General features: G+C 46.2%; 1 protein-coding gene across 1 annotated transcript in view; it reads left to right on the forward strand.

Moving 5' to 3' along the window:
* The window catches only part of otog (otogelin), a 120,765-nt gene that overhangs the window by 71,903 nt on the left and 25,116 nt on the right, over nucleotides 1-23,746 (forward strand). Inside the window, exons 24-33 of the mRNA XM_039601332.1 lie at nucleotides 9,546-9,653; nucleotides 10,306-10,444; nucleotides 10,693-10,827; nucleotides 10,978-11,124; nucleotides 11,620-11,739; nucleotides 12,923-13,039; nucleotides 13,184-13,340; nucleotides 13,897-13,923; nucleotides 20,248-20,418; nucleotides 23,114-23,392. Coding sequence (XP_039457266.1) covers nucleotides 9,546-9,653; nucleotides 10,306-10,444; nucleotides 10,693-10,827; nucleotides 10,978-11,124; nucleotides 11,620-11,739; nucleotides 12,923-13,039; nucleotides 13,184-13,340; nucleotides 13,897-13,923; nucleotides 20,248-20,418; nucleotides 23,114-23,392 — 1,400 coding nt within the window. The remainder of the gene's footprint in view (nucleotides 1-9,545; nucleotides 9,654-10,305; nucleotides 10,445-10,692; nucleotides 10,828-10,977; nucleotides 11,125-11,619; nucleotides 11,740-12,922; nucleotides 13,040-13,183; nucleotides 13,341-13,896; nucleotides 13,924-20,247; nucleotides 20,419-23,113; nucleotides 23,393-23,746) is intronic.

Here is a 23,746-nt window from a genome sequence, read left to right on the forward strand (position 1 = left end):
TGATCAGCTGATTACGGGGCCGGGCTTAAAAGAGAGATGCCACTCACCTGTTCGCCGCTCAGACATCGTTCCCTTCATGTCAGGAGCTCCGAAACTTTGCCTACGTCAGTCTCCGCCTGATTCAGCAACTGTGAGTGTTTTTTCCTCTCGATTCTTTCTCTCATCCGAGCCCCGCTCGCTCTCCATTTGTAACGCCAGTTCCGAAGCCAAGCTTCGTGCACGGATCGTTACTAGAATAACTGCGTGTCTGTTCCAACCCACCGCTAGCCTTCGCCGCGTTTGGGTCTAGCCAGCACGCCACACGGGCACGCCGAATTACTGTGTGTAATTCGCCCCGCCGTGACAGGATGTCTGAGCCGCACATAGACCCAGCGGAATTCGAACGGCTGAAAGCTGAAGTACTATACCTGCGCGGTGTGGTGGATCGGATGAGCACGAAACTGGAGTCTCTCACCGGAACCGTCCTCCAACTTTCCTCTTCCGTCACCTCGCTGCAACGTCAGCCAGCGCCGGTGAGCGCGGAGCCCCGGATCGGACTGCCAGATAAGTGGAACGGAGTTGATGGCCGGCCTGATGGTTTGCTTGCCACTTTAGACATGCTGTTTGAATGCCAGCCCACTAAATACGCCACCGCCCGTGCCAAAGTTGCGATGCTAACCTCTCTCCTGTCTGGCCAGGCTCAGGAATGGGCCGCGGCTCTTTACAACAACAAATCTGCTGCTTGTAATGACTATGCTCTGTTTGTGGAGGAATTAAAAAAGACATTCGTTCCTCCGAGCAGTGAAGTGGAGGTGGAGTCGCAGCTGCTTCATTTACGCCAGGGCAGTCGACCCGTCTGTCACTTTGCCTCCCAATTCCGTACCCTGGCCGCTAAGCTAAAGTGGGGAGATGCTTCTCTCGCCCATCTTCCTGGAGGGGCTGGCTGATTACATCCGGGATGAGATGACCGGCCGTGAGGCCCTAAAACCCTGGATGAGGCCGTGGATCTCGCCTGAAGATCGACCAACGAGTGATGTCGCGGCCTCGCCACACCCCTCGGGCCTTCAAACCCTTCCAGCCTCAGAGGACCACGTCTTCGCAGCCTCCTCCCCCCTCTGACGGAGCCGCTGCTAGCCCAAGCCGTACATCCAGCGAGGAACCCATGCAGCTGGGCAGACTCTCCAAAGAAGAGAGAGAGAGACGCTGGCGTGAGGGTCTCTGCGCCTACTGCGGATCAGCTCGCCACCGTCGTCCCCAGTGCCCGCTACGTCCGGAAAACGACGACGCCAGGTAGACTGCGGGGGGGTCCCACCTGGCCAGTCGCACTCCTCCGGCCCCTCTCGCTTCCTGTTACCAGTAATATTTCATCTGAACTGCCGTCAGTCCCCATCAGAAGCCCTCCTGGACACCGGAGCCGCTGAGAACTTCATCGACCAAAAACTAGCCTCCCGACTTGGCATTCCACTAACTCCTGTGGACCGATTCCTCCCGGTGACCTCAGTGGACGGGCGACCCCTCCAACCCTACCCGATCCAGCTCCAAACCCAGCCGGTTCACATGTCTATCGGGGACCATCAGGAGGAGATCCAATTTCTAGTCGTCTCGGCCATTTCTTCACCACTTATCCTTGGATACCCCTGGTTCCGCCAGCACGACCCCCACGTCTCATGGTCTTCCTGTCAAATCTTGGGTTGGGGTCCCCGGTGTCCTTGCCGCTGCCTTCTCTCTCGGACCCAAAAGGACTCAAAGTCAGAAGAGGCCCCTCCCCCGGAGCTCATTGATCTGGATAAGATCCCTCCGGCGTACCATGACCTATCTGAGGTCTTCAGTAAGAGGCGAGCCTCCACTCTACCTCCTCATCGCTCCTACGACATGGCCATTGAGCTCCTCCCGGGAGCGGTCCCTCCTCGTGGTCGTCTGTTTTCTCTGTCTCCCGCAGAGAATAAAGCCATGGAGGAGTACGTTACTGAGGCCCTCCAACAGGGCTTTATTCGCCCCTCTACCTCTCCTGCTGCTGCTGGATTCTTCTTTGTTAAGAAGAAAGACGGCGGGCTCCGCCCCTGTATAGACTATCGGGGCTTGAATAAGGTCACCATCAAGAACCGCCATCCGCTTCCTCTGTTATCCACCGCGCTCGATTCCCTCTCCCAGGCCTGCATCTTCACCAAACTGGACCTACGCAGTGCCTATAACCTGGTGCGCATTAGGGAAGGGGATGAATGGAAGACCGCCTTCATCACCCCTAACGGGCACTGGGAGTATTTGGTGATGCCCTTCGGCCTCTGCAACAGCCCTGCCGTCTTCCAACATCTGATCAACGACGTCCTGCGGGATATGCTAGGCCGGTCGGTGTTTGCTTATCTTGACGACATCTTAATCTACTCCCGCACCGAAGTGGACCATGTTCGCCATGTGAGGGCCGTGCTGAGCAGGCTGCTCGAGTACCAGCTGTTCTGCAAATTGGAGAAGTGTGCATTCCATCAGCGGTCCACCTCCTTCCTGGGCTTCACCATCTCCTCCGATGGCCTGACCATGGAGCCGCAAAAGGTTCAAGCGGTGACCCAATGGCCTCAGCCCTCCAGCCTTAAGCAACTACAGAGCTTCCTGGGCTTCGCCAATTTCTACCGGCGCTTTATCCGCAACTTCAGCACCGTTGTCGCCCCACTGACATCTCTCACCAAACCAGCTAACCTGCCTAAACCCTTCTGCCTCTCCCCGGATGCAAGACAGGCGTTCCGAGAGCTTATCCAGCGGTTCACCACGGCCCCCGTTCTGCTCCACCCTGACCCTACCAGAGACTTCGTGGTGGAGGTGGATGCCTCCGATGTTGGCGCTGGCGCCATCCTCTCTCAACACGGCCCGGATGGAAAACTGCACCCATGCTGCTATTTCTCAAGGAAGTTTTCTCCCACGCAGCAACGATATGGTGTCGGAGACCGAGAACTCTTGGCCATTAAGTGGGCCTTAGAAGAATGGCGGCATTGGCTCCTGGGGGCAAAAGACCCTTTTCTGATCTGGACTGATCATCAGAACCTGATCCACATCCGCCGGCCAAGCAACTCAACCCCGGCAGGCCCGTTGGGCCTTGTTCTTTGAGCCTTACAATTTCCACCTCGCCTACCGACCTGGTTCCAAGAACGCCAAGGCAGACGCGCTCTCCAGACAGTTCGCCCAGGACGACCTCACGTCAGACCCAGGACCTATCCTGCCTTCTCAGCGCTTTGCTGCCCCCCTTCGGTGGCCCCTGGAGGACTCTATCCGGGATGCCCTGACCGCCGAACCACCTCCGCCTGACACCCCTGCTGGGAGACTCTATGTACCATCCCGATGCCGTCAGGAGGCCTTGCTCTGGGCTCACTCCTCCCCGCTCTCTGGTCACCCGGGGTCTGACAGGACTCTCCAGCTCCTCCGTCGTGCCTTCTGGTGGCCCTCCATGACTCGGGACGTCCGGGAGTTCGTTTCCGCCTGTGACACCTGTGCTCGGGCCAAGTCCTCCACTCAGCCTCCCGCAGGCGACCTTTGCCCTCTCCCTGTGCCAGGACGTCCCTGGTCCCATGTCGGCCTTGACTTTGTTACCGGCCTCCCGTCCGTGAACGGTCTGGACACCATCCTCACCTTTGTGGACCGGTTTTCTAAGGCGGTACACCTGGTCGCCCTGGCCGGCCTCCCCTCCGCCAAACAGACAGCTGAGCTCTTCTTGGGCCATGTCGTCCGGCTTCACGGCTTCCCCAAGGACATAGTCTCCGACAGGGGGCCCCAGTTCACCGCCAGGTTCTGGAAAGCCTTTTGCCGTCTGATTGGAGCATCTCCCAGCCTCTCGTCCGGCTACCACCCGCAGACCAATGGGCAGGTCGAACGGACCAATCAACAACTGGGACGCTTCTTGAGGTGCTTCGTCTCCGCCCAACCGTCGCTTTGGCCTCGTTACCTGTTGTGGGCTGAGCTGTCTCACAACCTTCACGTCTCTTCAGCCACCGGTCTTTCGCCCTTTGAAGTCTGTCATGGTTTTCATCCTCCTATCTTCAGCCACCAGGAGGCGGAGGTCGACGTGCCTGCTGCGGAACAGATGGTCCGCCGCTGTCGTCAGGCCTGGATCAAGGCACGGGCTGCCATCTCCCGCTCCAACACTCGATACGCTGCGCAGCATCGTCGCCGCCACCGTCCGGGTCATCCTTTTCAGCCGGGGGACCGCGTCTGGCTCTCCACGAGGCACCTGAGACTCCATACCGAATCCAGGAAACTCACTCCCAGGTTCGTTGGCCCCTATGAGATCACTGCCCGGCTCAACCCCGTGACTTACCGTCTCCGGCTTCCATCCGCCATGAAGGTCCACCCTGTTTTCCACGTCTCCCAGCTCAAGCGGCGCGTTGCTTCCTCGCTGGCGCCCCCGTCCCCGTCCCCGCCCCCTCCCCGGTTCCTCGATGGGGACCCTATCTACACTGTCCGGCGGCTCTTGGACTCCCGTCGCCGGGGTCGGGGGGTCCAGTACTTGGTGGACTGGGCTGGTTTCGGCCCTGAGGAGCGCTCCTGGGTGCCGTCCCGCTTCATCTTGGATCCCTCCCTCATCTCGGATTTCCGTCGCCGCCGTCCTGGACCGTCGGGTGCCGGTCTTCAGGGGGGGGGTCCTGTCAGCTCTGTCAGCGGCTGATCAGCTGATTACGGGGCCGGGCTTAAAAGAGAGATGCCACTCACCTGTTCGCCGCTCAGACATCGTTCCCTTCATGTCAGGAGCTCCGAAACTTTGCCTCGCCAGTCTCCGCCTGATTCAGCAACTGTGAGTGTTTTTCCTCTCGATTCTTTCTCTCATCCGAGCCCGCTCGCTCTCCATTTGTAACGCCAGTTCGAAGCCAAGCTTCGTGCGGGATCGTTACTAGAATAACTGCGTGTCTGTTCCAACCCACCGCTAGCCTTCGCCGCGTTTGGGTCTAGCCAGCACGCCACACGGGCACGCCGAATTACTGTGTGTAATTCGCCCCGCCGTGACAGCTACTTTGCGGGTGATCAAACAGTTGTCTTCAGTAAAAGATTTAGTTACATTTTTAGTCTTATTAGATACAAACTTTACTTTGTTTTTACATATTTCAGCCATCACTTGACATCGTAGCTTTCTGAAGACACATATCAGAAGGTAGGCCTGATCTAAAGCACTTCCTGTTTTATTGCCCTGGACAGAAATGGGAGCCATTATGTACTAACTAAATGTCATGATTAAAAAACACAAGCTCATGGATAATGTGCTTAGTCAGAGACAAAGTTTTCCCACAGTACTCTATGCAAACAGAGGTCTTGCAGCTGAAGGAGTCTGAAAGCAATGCCAGCATAATTTAAACCTGAAGAAAAGAACAACATCACTCTCTTTCCTTAAATTATTTTCTGCCCCAAATAAACTGATCAATTTACCTGCTAATCTTGTGAATGTAATTTACGATTGCAAATGTCACTAATAATCTAGGCCAAAGGCTGCATACCATCAGGGATAATTTTCAGCCTGTTGTCTCTACTTGGTGTGCAACACTTGGCAGTACACTCGATGCAAGGCAGACTGCAGTCAAGCCATTGCGCTGTTTGACTCATCTGTCGTCATGTTTTTCAACTACTTATTCCTCAGTCCATTTTACATTGTGCGAAAGAATGAAATTCAAAATGAGGGCTGTGTTTATGAGAATTTATTCATAATGTGCTCGTAGGTCAGAAGAATAAATGATTTTCATATCTTTGATCAGAGAAATTGATACAGCAGTTTGGCTGCCAGATAAAGGAAGCTGTTAACACCGTTTTATCTGTGGTGTAACTCTACTCAGATGAACCTGAGGTTTGTGGCGGGACCATTCAGTATGTCACGGCAGCCTCGCCAGTTGATATAGCCCAACCCTGGATATTACAAGATACTTATCAGCTTCGTCTTGCAGAGACGAAAGCAAATGGATGGTTGCAGACAAAGACTGTTTCTTTCTCTATCTCTGAGAATCCTAATTGTCTGGTTTTCTCATGTAGCTAACATGAGCGTTACAGTCCACAGTCGCACACCCCTGTAATTTGTTCTGGGTTCCTGGCATCTCTCTGCTCTGGAAGCAGACCTGCTTTGGCTCTACCTCTGTTATTCTCTTGGCAAAATGACGATGCTATAACTTGATAGCATGCCTTTAGGTCACTGTTCTCCAATAGTTAAAAAACACTGCTTTCAATGAGAATGGATTATTAGTTGCAGAATTTTGAATTGAATTGAATCTTTATTTTGAACGTGTTAAAATAGTATAAGAACAACGACACAGAAAAAGAGACAAGCAAACAAAACAAAACAAAAGGAAAACAAAGCAATAATAATTATAAATAACTTAAATATAAATATAAGTTATAAATAACTTATTAACAACAGCTGCCTCAAGGCGCTTTATATTGTAAGGTGTTCCCTGCAATAATACATACAGAGAAAAACCCAACAATCATATGACCCCCTCTGAGCAAGCTCTTTTGCGACATTGGGAAGGAAAAACTCCCTTTTAACCGGAAGAAACCTCCGGCAGAACCAGGCTCAGGGAGGGGCGGCCATCTGCCACGACCGGTTGGGGTGAGAGGAGGAAGACAGGATAAAAGACATGATGTGGAAGAGAGCCAGATGTTAATAACCAGTTTAATTACCAGTTAATAACAATGTTTAAAAAGGAGTATAAGGAAGCACTAGCTTCTTTAATCCCACCCCTTTTCCACTATTTAGTAACTAATAGCCTACACTTTTCTTCCTGTTTATGCCCTATCCATCATAAATTCTTCATTACAATTTGTTATATATATTTAACCCAGTAACACATCAAAAGATATACAATTTTACAGATATATATACTTATATAAACATACTAGTGCACCCGCACACACATATATACACATACCTAGTGTGAAAATAGTGGGTGAGACACCCAATCAAAACCACTTAGTGATCACTCCACACATAGAGATGTAAAAACTTGTTAATTTTGTATGGATACAGGGATATTTAAATTTAATGCAACATGATCATTTGGAAATGATTTGCTTATTTAGATTTCAGGAGCGATAACCCTCCTCAATGAGTGTTTTACAAATTAAATCATACTCTCTGGTAGGGGCAGAGCTGCTTGTACATCATGTTCATTTGGTCACAATACGTAGTAAGCAGTCCTTATTTTTTATTAACGTCTGGCTAAGTGGGTGTTTGGTTAGGGTCAGGGAACGTTAGTAAGTAAACGGATATGTGTCGGCTCTCATTTGGCGTAATTATTGGATAATTATTTGTCCGTCAACTTAAAATGAACATAAAATCATGTTAATGGGATTTAAAAATGCATAGTCTTACACCGGTTAGGTTCCTCAAGTGGTGATTGTTGGTTTGTTTTTCTTGTTGAATGACATTTCTTTTTCTACAAAATGAACTGTAGCATTTTGCAACAGTCTTCAAGATATATTTGTTCTGATTGGGGTGAATGTATAACACAACACACTCTCATAGGTGCCAGTTTTGTGGCAAAGCACTCTTATTACAAATAATTTTTTTTCAGCTTCCTTTTTTGTTGGATTATATTGCCACTGTTTACAGTCAGATTATGTTTCTCTTGTAACTATAATGATTTAATTCTAGGCGTTTTGGTGACATTACAGCATACATTGCTATAATATGATGGCATTCATCATGGGCATGAATGTCAATAGGGATGTAGTGATTCCAATTCCATTATCGATATCACTTTGATTGGTTTGATTCCTTATCGATTGTCATGGGTTCTAACTAGCTCCCTTTTGAGAGTCACCACAATTGTTACAAAGAAATTAAATTCATGGAGATTAACTGCATGCTGTGGGTCAAATGTTTGTGCATGTTTGTTGAGGTATTTTCCCTCTTTCTTGTGATCAGTCATTACTCAAAAAAGTAATTATTACGCATAATGAATATGAATATAAACGCATAATGAATATAAATGCAATCCATCATTATTATTATTATTATTATTATTATCATCATTATTATTATTATTATTATTATTGTTGTTATTATATTACTGCATTACTTGCAGTATGTTACTTAATTACTCCTGGGAAAAAGCAATTTGTTACACTACTTGTTAGATTACTTTCATGTTACTCTGTAAACAGCTGAAAGAAACTGTTTCATAATCACCATTTAGCAACATAAACCTGAGGCTACACACCAACACAAATCCTTAATGAGGACACACATCTCTAAGATCTTTCTCATAGTAGAATACAACGCTGACCGCAAAAAGCAAAAAAAAAACCCAACACAAGTGAGCGATCGCCACAATGATTCTACTTTAGAAAGATGAACAGGTAGAAAGGGAGGCTGCAGCCTCACTCCTCATCTGCTTTTTACCTGTTAAAGTTAAGGGTCTGCCTACTCAGTTCGGTATTCACTCAGCTTTCACTCTGGGTCCTTAAACCCAGCTTAGTCTTGGCAAGCACCTTTCCTATCCGTAAATATCATGGTAATTTTAGGCTTCTAATGATTATCTGTTTGATTTTCAGGGCACAATACATCACAGCATACTTCTTTAAAAAGCAAGACCTGGGTACAGAAGTTTGAATTTACTTTGGAATTTTTTTCTAATCCACAAAGGGTCAAAAGTATACATAAAAGATCAGATATATGCACTTTTTTTTTTTAAAACCACTTAAAAAAATAAAATAATGTCACTTCAGTTTATTGGGCTTTGCAGGTATTAATTTATGTACATTTATGACTTTGACTCTTTTCAGCCATTCTGTTGTAGATTTGATGCTGTGTTTGTGATCAATGTACTTTTTGCATGACCCAGTTTTAGTACATTTTAAGCTTTTGGAAAGATGGTCTCACATTTAAATAAACTGCTTCACATGTAAACATTTCAGATACATTTTCAGTGGCAGTGGTGATGAAGGCAAGTCCAAAGCTCTGCGCCACAGTAATTCAAGATGCTTTCAAGATGTCATGTGTTACAGTTTTCATGGAGACTTTGTATTAAAAAGGATATAGATTCACACTAGTCTTGTTGTAAAATCTCAACATCTTTATAGTCTGTCTTGGTGTTTTGAATAAGAATAAGATTATCAAGGGGCAGGTGTGACTAAGAATGACTTGCTAATCACACAATGAATCATACCCACATTTAGTCTCCTTGTTGACTCTAATGAGCATGTTTATAACATAAAGATATGTGTTTCAAACTGTTTTCCTGTGCTAACATCTGCTCTATGCTGCATAGTTCTCAGTTCTAAGTAACTATATCACACTTTGAAATATAGCTCTTCTTATTTTATGGATCTATGCACAATGAAGTACAAAACAGGGAGGTCTTGCCTCTGTACATGTCTTTTAGGAGTGCAGCAGTGAGCAGAGTGATGAGTAAAGTGCTAGACAACCAAGTGTCCTTTTGATCCCTGCTGGCTATTAGAAAAAAATGCTGATTTAAGGCGCTTTAACACTGGCTTTACTTTTCAGCCCCAGCATACAGAATCCATTGGTCTCAATTCTACATAAACTCAGTGAATACAGAGCTTTAAAAGTGTTTGTCCTTTAACAGTTGGGGTGTTTCCCACAGGCTGCTGAAACATGGAGATGAGTGCTTTGAGCCCGCCGCATGCCCCTGTCTGTGGAAAGGAAAAGAGTATTACCCTGGCGACAGAGTCTCTTCGCCCTGCTACCAGTGGTATGTTTCCACAGATTCAGTGTTTTTAGAAAACTTTGTTCATTAAAATTGAAAATCTTCCTTTCATGTTATCTTTACATATCACATTTCCTTTCTCTCTTCAGGCAATCATTCATTGTGTCACGCTTTACAAATTTGGTCTTGGACTTGCCAACAATAGCTGTCAAAATTAATATGACAATCAAGCAAACAATTTCTAGTACCATCGACAATTTTTCAAAGTCAGATTTAGCCTGAAAGCTCAGAATCCCGAGGTTGTCAGAGCTTCGAAAGTGGCCACCTGATATCTATAATTCTCTGCTATCACAGCACAGAAAAAGGCCTTGAAAACAGAGCGGGCTCTTGTATGACTCTTTGATTCTCTGCTTCAGACTGTTCATCACTGGTGAAAGGAAACACTCTCCCAGTGATCTCAGTCATTCTCCCATCCTTCCATTTCTTCTTCAAACCTCAGCCAGGGAAGAAGATGTAGATGACAGCCTAATAGCGCAATGAACTGCAGTTCAGCCTTTGACAATTCACCAGTCACTTTTCTGCCCTCTGTAAACCTGAGGCTCTCAACAAAAGGAGGCCATTAGATGTGAAAAAAATGTCCTCTAACTAAGTGGCAACAAGTTGATACCGAATCACTGAGGCATTGCTGTCTTTGTAGTGTTTGCCAGCATGGGACGTTCCAGTGTGTGTTTCAGCCATGTCCATCGTTGTGCACGGCTTACGGTGATCGCCACTACAGGACATTCGATGGGCTGTTATTCGACTACGTTGGAGCATGTAAAGTTTATCTTGTAAAGGTATGTGACAAAAAGATTATTATGGGCACTATAGTCCTAGCATGAGCATGTGATATATTTTTTGGTCCATAAGAGTGGAACCCCCCCCCCCCAACACACACGCACACACGCACACACACACACACACACACACACACACAAACCTGCTTTACTCTGTAATAATAAACACTAAGCCTATTGTTACACTGAGATTTCTCAGCTATAAAGACATTTACTATTACAGCAGCTGTGTTTTCTCACCTCCACAGAGCAGTGCTGATGTGATGCTCAGTGTCACAGCTGAGAACGTCGACTGTTTTGAAAGTGGAATCATCTGCAGGAAGTCCCTGCTGATCAACGTTGGAAGATCCTTTGTCGCTTTTGATGATGACACTGGGAAGCCAGTAAGAGTCACTTTTAAAGCAATTTCTACCCCTGGCACAGAGAGATGTGCTGCACAGTGTCTTTGTGTGTCATCTTTGTTTCTTCTGAATAAGATTTAAGGATTTTTCTGTGGATAGCTGCCATCTAACTACAGTCACTTGTTTATGCAGAATCCATCCAGTGTGATTGACAGGAAGCAGATGATGTTCATCTGGCCAGCTGGGTGCTTCACAGTGATTCATTTCCCAGAGGAAGACGTCACAGTCCTCTGGGACCGAAAGACTACGGTGCATGTCCAGGTTGGACCTCGCTGGCAGGTAAGATGCTGGTTCAGTGTTTTTTTTTTTTTTTTTTGCAGATCTTCAGCTGATCTTCAATATAAAGTGACTCCACATATGATTCCTAATAAACTGATGTTATACCAGTTTGATATTTTGGGATTTTTCTGGTTTCTAATTGAGTGACCTCTGAGTTATCTGCAGCCATGATGGGAATCACTTGTAGTTTAGCTGATTATTTTTGTGAAAGGTCAGACGGTACATTGTTATGAATCGTGGCATGTCCTTTCCTTTCACAAAGGAACATACAGCGAATCATCTCCTGAAACAGGAGCACTGAAGAGCCTAAACAGATTTTTTTTTTCAATCGGACTGTTGAACACACCACTCCCAGAGCAGCATCACACAGGCAGTTCTGTGTTACTGTCAGTCACAAATTTTAAGAGGCTATGATATGAAGTAAAATGTAATATCATGAGGGTATTAACAATATATGAGCTAACAGGCTAAAACGAGGTGATGTGATGTGTTCAGGGGAAGCTGAGTGGACTGTGTGGGAACTTTGACTTGAAGACAGTGAATGAGATGCGAACGCCTGACAACATCGACTCCCCAACACCACAGGAGTTTGGAAACAGCTGGACTGCAACAGAGGTGAGCAAAACATCACCTGTATGCAGTGTTGGGAAGGTTACTTTTAAAATGTATTCCACTACAGAATACTGAATACATGCCCCAAAATGTATTCTGTAACGTATTCTGTTACGTTACTCAATGAGAGTAACGTATTCTGAATACTTTGGAATACTTAATATACTATCATGCTGTTTACAACTACATGAATGTCCTATTGCTGTGATTTATTACTGTTACTGAAGGTCCGCGGCTCCGAAACGTAGTAAAGGGACCTCTGGCTAATACGTCCGGTTCCCGGTCGGGCTGGTAGCCGAAAACTAGCTTTACTTTGTTGTCTGGGTCAACTTTGCTTGCGGGAGACAGAGAGAGGCGTTGAAAGGCTTCTCCAACGGAACTTATTTTTTCCGGAGGAAAACACGAACACAGTGTACAGTTGAGTCTTAATAGCTTACTTACAAATGGGCTCCTCAGGCACTCTTCTTGGCTGCTGTGGTTATTATTATATTTACATGCTTCCAGCTCCTGTTTTGCTCCGTGACAGCTCGGACTTTTCCTTTCTCTCCCTCCCTCGCTCACAGACACATAACGGGTATGGCAGTCCATTCTCCCTGCAGCACGGACTACACTGCCCATCAGGCTACATGCTTTAGAGCTATGCCTGTAGCATTCTGCCTTTAGCTTAGCACAACAACAACAACAAAAAAAAGCGCTCTCACCCAGGAAACACGCAGAGAGAGCGCGTCACCCTGTAACCATGGCAACCGTAACGCTGCCGCCTGGAACAACAGAACGTAGCTGTCAAACAAACCCAAACAGTCCTGACCCGCGACAATATGAAACAGGGAAGTACCGCCGTGTAATCCATTTATTTCAACAAAGTAACTGTATTCTGAATACCACCTTTTTAAACGGTAACTGTAACGGAATACAGTTACTCATATTTTGTATTCTGAATACGTAACGGCGGTACATGTATTCCGTTACTCCCCAACACCGCCTGTATGTCCATCATGCTCTGATGATCTAATGAAGGTGATTAACTATGAAATTACCTTTTCACTTGGACAATAACTTGCAAGCCTTTTCATCACAACTTCAGTTTATTTGAAACTGAAATAGTGATTCATTTATAGTGAAATTGATCTTTCTCATTTGACATAAATGTTTCCTTTTATCTCCCTGTGTATGTGTGCGTCTTCAGTGTGTAAACAGTCCAGATATCAGACACCCCTGCACTCTCAGTCCACTCAGAGAACCTTTTGCAAAACGACAATGTGCTGTTCTGCTCAGTGAGATCTTCCAAGCCTGCCACCCAGTGGTGAGTAACAAAACGGCTCTACCCTGAGCTTTTTACAAGTACTACAAACTTTTTATTTTTTAATTAAGGGGTGAAATTCTAGTTGCTATTAATTAATCTATTTGCAATAAATCTGTAAAAAATATTTCTTATATTTCCCTTTAGGTGGATGTCACCTGGTTTTACATGAACTGTCTAGCAGACACATGTGCCTGCAGCCGAGGAGGCGACTGCGAGTGTTTCTGCACCAGCGTGGCAGCGTACGCCCAGCGTTGCTGCCACCAGGGTGTACCTGTGGACTGGCGTTCTCCTTCCCTATGCCGTGAGTCAGTCAGACCACAGGGAGCAAAAACATTTGCAGATTTTATTTGTCAAAGCATTCCTTTTTGAACACTACACATATGTTTAATTAATTACAGAGGAATAACTGAGCTTCAATAGCTTATTTGGAAAAGAACATAAAAACTTTAAAAAATTATGTTCTAATTGTAGTTACATCGTTATCAGTTAAACTGCTATCGGTTGAAAAGCGGTTGTTGAAAAGCAAATTATTATCAATAGTTGTCATAATTAATTATATATAAATTCTTATCTACAGTAGAATTAGAGAATTTATGTAAATGTCAAGATGGAAACTATAAAAGGGAAGAACTTGATGGAAGTTTAAACTATGTTGCGGGGCATTTTAAATGACCATATATTGATATTGATCTTGAAATCCTATACTGGTTAGGCTCTAATAAAAATTAATATCTACTTGCTTAATATCTACGTGCTTATAAAGTACCTTTCAGTACTACTTTCATAGTATTTATATCATTATTGATAGTAGTAGTACTCATCCTGTTATTAATAAGAGTCTCTTTGTTTTTCTGCAGCCTACGATTGTGAATTCTACAACAAAGGTATAACAATCTCTCCACACATGCGCACACACACAGACGCGCATATATATAAAACTTAACACCCAGCACGCCCCTACGGGCGGTTTATCCTTCAAGCTCGGGTCCTCTACCAGAGGCCTGGGAGCTTGAGGGTCCTGCGCAGTATCTTAGCTGTTCCCAGGACTGCGCTCTTCTGGACAGAGATCTCCGATGTTGTTCCCGGGATCTGCTGGAGCCACTCGCCTAGCTTGGGAGTCACCGCACCTAGTGCTCCGATTACCACGGGGACCACCGTTACCTTCACCCTCCACATCCTCTCGAGCTCTTCTCTGAGCCCTTGGTATTTCTCCAGCTTCTCGTGTTCCTTCTTCCTGATATTGCTGTCATTCGAACCGCTACATCGATCACTACGGCCGTCTTCTCCTGTTTGTCTACCACCACTATGTCCGGTTGGTTAGCCACCACCATTTTGTCCGTCTGTATCTGGAAGTCCCACAGGATCTTAGCTCGGTCATTCTCCATCACCCTTGGGGCATCTCCCATTTTGACCTCGGGACTTCCAGGTTATACTCGGCACAGATGTTCCTGTACACTATGCCGGCCACTTGGTTATGGCGTTCCATGTATGCCTTGCCTGCTAGCATCTTGCACCCTGCTGTTATGTGCTGGATTGTCTCAGGGCATCTTTACACAGCCTGCACCTGGGGTCTTGCCTGGTGTGATAGACCCCAGCCTCTATGGATCTTGTACTCAGAGCTTGTTCTTGTGCTGCCATGATTAGTGCCTCTGTGCTGTCTTTCAGTCCAGCTTTGTCCAGCCACTGGTAGGATTTCTGGATATCAGCCACCTCCTCTATCTGCCGGTGGTACATACCGTGCAGGGGCCTGTCCTTCCATGATGGTTCCTCGTCTCCCTCCTCTTTCTTGGGTTTCTGCTGCCTGAGGTATTCACTGAGCACTTTCGGTCAGTTGGGGCCATCTTCCCAATGTATTCTTGGATGTTCGTTGTCTCATCCTGGACTGTGGTGCTGACACTCACCAGTCCCCGGCCCCTTCCTTCCGCTTAGCGTACAGCCTCAGGGTGCTGGACTTGGGGTGAAACCCTCCATGCATGGTAAGGAGCTTTCTTGTCTTTATGTCAGTGGCTTCTATCTCCTCCTTTGGCCAGCCTATTACCCCAGCAGGGTACCTGATCACGGGCAGGGCGTGGGTGTTGATGGCCCGGATCTTGTTCTTACCGTTCAGCTGACTCCTCAGGACTTGCCTGACCCTCTGCAGGTACTTGGTGGTTGCAGCTTTTCTAGCGGCCTCTTCATGGTTCCCATTCGCCTCGCGGGATCCCCAGGTACTTGTAACTGTCCTCTATGTCTGCAATGTTGCCTTCTGGTAGTTCGATCCCTCAGTTCTGACTACCTTTCCTCTCTTTGTTACCATCCGACTACACTTCTCCAGCCCGAATGACATCCCGATGTCATTGCTGTATAACCTGGTAGTGTGGATCAGTGAATCGATGTCTCGTTCACTCTTGGCATACAGCTTGATGTCATCCATGTACAGGAGGTGGCTGACAACCGCTCCGTTTCGTAGTCGGTATCCGTAGCCAGTCTTGTTAATGATCTCACTGAGGGGTTCAGGCCTATGCAGAACAGCAGTGGGGACAGAGCATCTCCTTGGTAGATCCCGCACTTGATGGTGACTTGTGCTATGGGCTTGGAGTTGGCCTCTCTGTGTTGTGCGCCACATCCCCATTGAGTTCCTGATGAAGGCTCTTAGGGTCCTGTTGATCTTGTACAATTCTAGGCATTCCAGTATCCAGCTGTGGGGCATTGAGTCATAGGCCTTCTTGTAATCAATCCAGGCTGTGCACAGGTTGGTCAGTCTGGTCTTGCAGTCTCGGCTGACTGTTCTGTCTACCAGTAGCTGGTGTTTTGCGCCTCTGGTATTCTTGCCAATCCCTTTCTGTGCCCGCTCATGTATTGACCCATGTGCCCGTTCATCTTAGCCGATATGATGCCTGACAGGAGCTTCCATGTAGTACTGAGGCAGGTTATTGGTCGGTAGTTGGATGGGACCGGTCCTTCTTGGGGTCCTTGGGGATCAGGACCGTCCGACCTTCAGTTAGCCATTCGGGTGTCTCTCGTTAACTAGCAGCTGGTTCATTTGTGCTGCCAGACGCTCGTGGAGTGCAGTCAGCTTCTTCAGCCAGTAGGCGTGAACCATGTCGGGCCCTGGTGCTGTCCAACTCTTCATACTGGAGACCCTTTCTTGGATATCTGCCACTGTGATGGTTACTGGACCCTGTTCAGGAGGTTGCTGTGGTCTGCCCTCAGATCCACTAGCCACTGAGCATTGCCGTTATGGGTTGCGTCCTTCTCCCATATGCTCTTCCAGTATTGCTCCGTCTCCAGCCTTGGTGGTGCTGTTCTCTTATTGTTCCCTTGCCACTGAGAGTACACCTTTGCTGGTTCTGTGGAGAACAGCTGGTTTATTCTCCTGCCTTCTATCTCTCTGGTGTACCTCCTCAAGCGGCTGGCCAAGGCTGTGAGTCTTTGCTTGGCAGTTTCAAGGCCTCGGTATGGACAGCTTGCTGTATTTCTTATGCACCTTCTTTGTCGCGCCTTTCTGCAACTCCGTTAGTTGGCTAACCTCCTCCGTGCTACTTTGATCTTGCCCTCTAGCCTCCTTCTCCATGGAGGGTACTGCCCCTTGTGGCTGTTCAACTTGTAGCCAAGCATCTCACTGATCACTGCTGCCGTGGTGTAGATCAGCTTGTTAGTGTCGGTAATCGTGGTTGTAGGTATCATCCGTAGTGCTGCATTAACATCATCTAGCAGACCTTCTGAGGGTACTTCACGTAATCTTGGTAACCGCCTCACGGAGGATCCAGGTTTCAAGCTTGGCCATGATCCTATCTTTCAGGTCAGTTCCTCTCGCACTCAACGATCCTTCTCCTATCGCACTTGGGGCTATGTACCCAATCTCGGGTGGGGTGATGATATCTCCCCCTGACCTGGCGTCCTGACTCCTCCTTGCCGTAGCATTTATGTTGTACCTCGTCAATCTCTAGCTGTGATAGCAGTCCCTTCTTTCGAATGTTGGAACATATATATATATATATATATATATATATATATATATATATATATATATATACATATATATATATATATATATATATATATATATATATATATATATATATATATATATATATATATATATATATATATATATATATATATATATATATATATATATATATATATATATATATATATATATATATATATATATATATATATATATATATATATATATATATATATATATATATATATATATATATATATATGTATCGCCTAGCTTGGGAGTCACAGATCCCGGGAACATCACTGGAGATCTCTGTCCAGAAGAGCGCAGTCCTAGGAACAGCTAAGATACTGCATGGGACCCTCAAGCTCCCAGGCCTCTGGTAGAGGACCCGAGCTTGAAGGATTAACCGCCCACAGGGGCGAGCAGAGATTTTTTTTTTTTTTATGTATATATATATATATATATATATATATATATATATATATATATATATATATATATATATATATTTATATATATATATATATATATATATATATATTTTTTTAATATGTATATATATATATATATATATATATTGTGGCGAGCTCAGACAAGGAGCTTTTACTGGAGAACACTGCCGCTAGCCAACTGCTCAGCGCGGCAACAGCACAGCAACAACAACACACAGGGCGCCCTCTCACCCCCCCCGCCCCCGGAAGGACACACCATCGCGGAGAGAGAGAGGGCGTCACCTGTCACTGTGGTAACATGACAACAGAACATAACTGTAAATAACAAAACCCCAAACAGCCCTGGCCCGCTACAATATATACCGGGCAGTACACCCAAACCTTGTCGCCAGGCACGAACGCTCCCCCTCGGCACCTGGTGTCGCAGGCTCTTTTCTGTCGTACTGCGGCGCTGACCTGGGCCTGGCGGGTGTATTCACGAACCACTCGCGGCCGCTCCCTCAGCCTCCTGGAGCAGTAGGCCTTCACTTCGGGCCCCTGCCCTGACACCCCTGTCCAGCCTGGGCGTCGTGCTACCTCCAGCCAGGTCCCCACCTGAACCAACGTCGCATCAGCCTCCTGCTCCTGCTTCAGCTGCTGCATGGTCAACGAGAGCCATCCCCCTCCGCCGGCTGTGGCCCGAGCAGTAGCCACGCCCCGTGCCTCCTGGGCCCGCTCTCCCTGCCGTTTCGAGAGGGGCAGCTGGCGTGGGCGCAGACAGATGGGTTGAGCAGAGCCGGTGTCAATGGTGTGCTGAACCAGCCGCGTCTGCCTGCAGTCTCTGGTTCCCTGCTTTTGACCGCACTGGAGGGCCAGAGTCTCTGTACCAAGAGTGATAGCCAGCTTCGCAGTGTCAACGCAGGCCCCCCAGCGGGTCAGCAGATCAAGGCCGATGATGCACTGATCTTGGATGTCAGCAAGCCAGAAGTCGAGCACCAGCTCCAAATCCTTCACTCGGATCTGCAACGGTTTCTTCCCCCGCATGTCAGTTCTCTCCCCCGTCACTGTCATCAGCTGGGTGTTGATGGGCGACCAACCCATCACAAGCGGCCCGGATGTTCCAGGAAACACACCAGGTCGTATTAGGGAAATGGTGGACCCCATGTCCACCAGGGCCTGGCAGGGCTGGTCCTCAACACAGCAGCTCAGGTAGAGTCCCTTGAGGTGTCCGACTAGGCCCACCACCGTGCATCTTTCTTGGAGGGGGGCAGGAAGCTGGAGCGGTGGTCCCCTCGCTGTACCACTCCCCCTCTCATCCCCCTGACGCCACATAGTTCTGGCCTTTGGGGCGGGCGCCAGGCAGTCGCGCGCCACGTGGCCAGGCTCATCGCACCGGTAGCAGCGGTCGGTCGGTCGATGGGGACGCCTCCAGGGCACCGAGGGCTGCGGCTGGCATATCCCCGCGACCTCCCCCTCACTGTCGCAGTCTGCAGCTCTGATTTGAGGGTAGTTTGTGGGGCGCAACTGCTGGTCAGGTCGTGAGGTGAGCACAAGCTCGGCCCTTTCAGCCTCAAGGAGCGCCTCACAGAGAGTCTGAGGCATGGCCAGGCAGACGTGTTGGCGTAGTCACTCTGGGAAAAGTCCTCGCAGGAAAGCATGCAGGCTAAGCTCCTCACGGGCTGCTGCTGGGAACTCTGGGTAGCCACGACGAGCATACAGCAACACATCCGCTGCAAAGGTGCCCAGGCTCTCCCCCGGCCTACGGCTCCGGTTGGTCAGCTGCTCCCTGCTCTGATCAGTGGAGTGCCGCTGCCCAAATCGCCTCTCGAGAGCTATGGTGAGGGCCTGGAGCTCATGCTGCTCTGACGGGGCTAGGTCAAGGAGTACCTGCAGTGCATCTCCTTCCAATGCTAGCGCTAGGTGTGTAGCAGCCTTTTCGTCGCTCCAGCCATTATGCCTCGCGGCTAGCCGTACTTGTGAGAGGTAGGGCTCTAGCGGGGTTAGCCCGTTGTATTTCGGTACCTTAGCTGGCGTTGCAGGCATCACTGCTCGCTGTTGGGGGCCCGGCGTGTCGGTCGACAGAGGCAGCCCATGAAGCACTGTCCCAGCGTCGGTCGCGACGGGCCGCTGCCGCGGTGCGCTCGCGCCGTCGGGACCCGCTCGCTTGCTCTCTCTTCAATCGCCCACTTCCCAAGCAGCGAATGCTCTCCTCGACGGCTTGCTCCATTCTCTGAGTGTCTCTCTCCATTCCGGCGAGGGTGAGCTATCCCACTTCTGACACCAATGTGGCGAGCTCAGACAAGGAGGAGACAGAGGTTTCGTTCGGTCTTGCTTTTACTGGAGAACACTGCCGCTAGCCAACTGCTCAGCGCGGCAACAGCACAGCAACAACAACACACCTCTCACCCCCCCACCCCCCCCCCCGGAAGGACACACCGTCGCGGAGAGAGGGCGTCACCTGTCACTATGGTAACATGACAACAGAACATAACTGTAAATAACAAAACCCCAAACAGCCCTGGCCCGCTACAATATATATATATATATATATATATATAATTATATATGTAGACAGAGAGAGAGAGAGAGAGAGAGAGAGATTTCTGTATATAAATGATATGCCCTGCACTTTATACAAAGAAGTACAAATGTATTATTAAAATGAAAGCATTACATGCAGTGCAACATTGATTATCTTTAATGAAATAACCATTCACAGTTAAGTATTATGCTGTGACAGAGCAGCAGTTTTTAGGCTGTTGGAGGAATTATGAATTCAAAGAGCTAAAATCCTACAATAAAGTGTTGATGCCTGTCTGCAGTTCTGGGTAAAGGTCCCTTCAGGCTCTTTACCTTCGGGGATCGGACGACACTGTTGGCAGCCAGCAAATCCAGCGGCTTTGTTTTCGTGCAAAGTGGCAACATCAGCGACACCCCTGACATCATCTCGCTGTTCATGATGACACCTGGCCTCAGCAGAGCTCGACCACATGGTGAATGAATTTGTTTAAAATGAAAAAGTTTGACTTTATATACAGAGAGAGATTCACTTCATTGCAGGCAAAATAATAACTGCTCAAAAAAACTGATTTAGTTGATTTCTTAAAAGAAGAACACAAACCACATCTTGTGTAGAATTATTTTTCTTCTATTTCAAATGATGATGCCAGCATTTTAATTAAAACTGTAGACAATAATTATAACTTCCATGAGGAAGGAAGTTTCTTGTGTTTGTAAATTTAGTGAGTGTGGGAAACTGGTTAGTTCAGAGGCTTTATAGTTTTATTTTACACTCATTTCTTTTCAATGTAGAAAAAAGTCTGTATCTGGTTTACTAGTGTAGGGTTTGGTGGTATCAGTGCATGAAAGAGATCTTCTGTAGTGAGTTTGGGAAAGTTTGATCTTTGTGTAGATACCACAGTGGTATATTTTCCTGTCAGCAGAATATAGCGGGCTCCTGAATGAAAGAGACGCAGATATGCTGGTCGAAAGCCAGTAGGAAGCTGTTTAAACAGGGGAGCTCTGATGTTAAATTCACAGCTAAAAAAATATGAGTTTCTTTGGCCAAATCTGTAATGTCTGGTTTCTCAACTCTGACTCTTTACCTTCTGGTGACTGGACAAAGATTTTTTTTTTCTTGGAAGAAAAAATACAAGAAGGAGGAAAAAGATGTAGGAATGCAAACTTTAATATCTATTCCCGAAAGTGTGGTAGACTCTATGTATATATTCAGCTATCAATTCCAAAACACAAAGCTTAGCAATCAAGCTGAAAATACAGCGGTGATATATTATCACATTGTAAAGTTTTAGCAAATAATTGTTAACCCAATGTTCTCTCTTCATTTAGCTGTTACTCGCTGTTTCTATTGCAAACATTGTTTGGTTGGCCATTGCTGAGCAGATGCTATCTGCCTCACACCTTTTAAATTTATTATTAATAATAGTGAACATAAAAGTTCAGAAAACCAAAACGTGTTAAAAAACTCCACTGGACTGAGAGCAGCTGTTTAAAGTTTGTTTAGAGCAGCGGGACCAACCCGCGGGGCCGTTAGTCGTTTGGTACCGGCCCGCGAGAGTTGAGGCTCGGGTGTGAAATGTATGGTTTCCAGGGTTTTTATTGGTTTTTATCATTATTTTTTTAATCGTTTTCATCGTTAACTCGGTTTCCCTGGGCCTTTTCCCATGTGTTATGAATAAATCTTTTTTTTTTTTGTACCGGTACTGGTTTTATTTTGTTGTATTTATCTGTGACACCTTAAAGGCTGGTCCATGAAAATATTGTCGGACATAAACTGGTCCATAGCGCAAAAAAGGTTGTGGACCGCTCGTATTTACTTCATAATTAATGTTAGCTTATTAGTTCTTTGAAAACTGCCTTGTGGTGCCTTCTAGTGTTTGAATTTAAAGATTGAGCTTGAACTTATTTTCCTGATGAAAGCACGATTCCTACACAGCAGACATGTGTTTGACATTTTATTTTCTGGATGATCTTCCTCCATCCCGTCACCTCACATTAATGAGAAAATCAGAGTTTCACTAAGAATCTCTCTCTGCAGCGACTGAAAACAGGCTAGCTGGCTTTCTCATCTTCCACTGTTTCCTTTGTGTTTGACAGTGTTTGGAATGAAGTAAACACTGCAAGTAAACCTGCAGTGCAAAAACAAAGTGCTCTTATGGGGTGATATGGTACTATAAGGTCATTAAGATAAAATGGGGACTGATTATTCCCCATTTTATGACCTTGTATGTGAGGAGCAGGATTTTGACTGATCTTTGTTGATTTACACAACTGAGTTCAACAGTATGTAACTCAGTGTTAATAATAATATATAAAAGCTGTTTCTTACAGTGGCAGTTTGCTGTTTATACTGTATTTATACTAGAGAGCAAACAGTTGAAATAAAGGTTGAAATCAGTGAATGAATCTAAGCATCATCAGCTTAAGTTTAATTTGATCTCTTGATGTAACCTAACACTGCCCGAGAACACCACAGCTACTGTGCACCAGTCCAACATAGTGCAACAGAGTACTTTCATGAAACCTTTCAATAACACAAAGTTAGTGTACTTCAGCTTGTTTGGCAAGATGTTTCCCAGTATATAACGAAAACACACCTTCACATCATATACAGATCCAATATCTGATTTAAAAAAAAAAGCCCTTCTTCCTGTCCGGTCGTGCTTTTCTTATCATAAATACAATACCTTTAGCAAGCACCCATTTTTTTGGTGTTTGCTGATATTTGCGGAGCTGAAAGAAATGTTACATTTGAAATGACCTGCCACTCAAAAACATGACTCTATCAATGCTCACTTTTCTGCTTGATGTACCTTGTTTCACTTTTTACCTGGAATCCATTTTAAGCGTCAAACACTTTAAACCAATAAACATACGGAAATATTTTTCTGCTAATTCTCTTTTGAAGTTTAATAAAGTGATAAGTTTTATAAACGAGTAAAGCAGTTTATTTTCAGTGGGCTATTAATTAATTTTTCAGTTTTTTAAGAATACTCCACCCCAACTTACTCAGGTTTTTTTAACACCAGAGTGTGATTGTGCATAAGTAGAACTGGTAAATTCAAGCAATTTGTCTTATTTGTGTTTTAAAAAACATAATCACAGTAGCTCTTCTGCTTTGCGAGCTTTCCTTTATACTTATGAATTATTTATTTTTCTTTTACTCAGACACATCGCGAGTTTCCTTTGAGGCAGCTGACAGGCCAAACTACTTCCTGTCTGCAAGCCCCAATGGCCAGTTGACTTTGGCCAAGTGGCAGGAGAGTGAGTCATTCTGGGAAAGAGCTACCTTCATCCTCCGCAGGAACACCTGGATCCCAGGCTATGACTCACTCGAGTCCCATGCAAAACCCGGCTTCTTCTTATACGCTGCTGTACCTCGCCTCTACCTAATCAAATACAGACACTTGGACAGCTTCCGCAAGGCCACGCTGTTCAAAATGTCAGGTCAGCAGCACATCATATAACACTCAGTAATCATCAGTGTTGCTGAATTTTTTATTTATGATTATAACAGAAAAATTAATGTGGTCATGATGACAGGGCTGCTGTTCACACTGGAAACCACGGCTGCTTAAGACCTCAAAAGCACAACTTTTTCTAACCTAATTTTTTTGACGTGAAAGACTTACTTGAACCATGACTTACATACAATCTGACCTCTGCCTTTTTTCAAGGTTAACAGATTGATCTGAAGGTCAAAATAATAATGATGCTATATAGAACTATTTTGTTTATTTTGTCTTGTTTCATAATGTTTCTTACTGCCATTATTTGTATTGACAACAAATAGGCATATAG

The sequence above is a fragment of the Oreochromis aureus genome, linkage group 1 (assembly GCF_013358895.1).
Source record: "Oreochromis aureus strain Israel breed Guangdong linkage group 1, ZZ_aureus, whole genome shotgun sequence".
In the NCBI taxonomy this organism is placed as follows: Eukaryota; Metazoa; Chordata; class Actinopteri; order Cichliformes; family Cichlidae; genus Oreochromis; species Oreochromis aureus.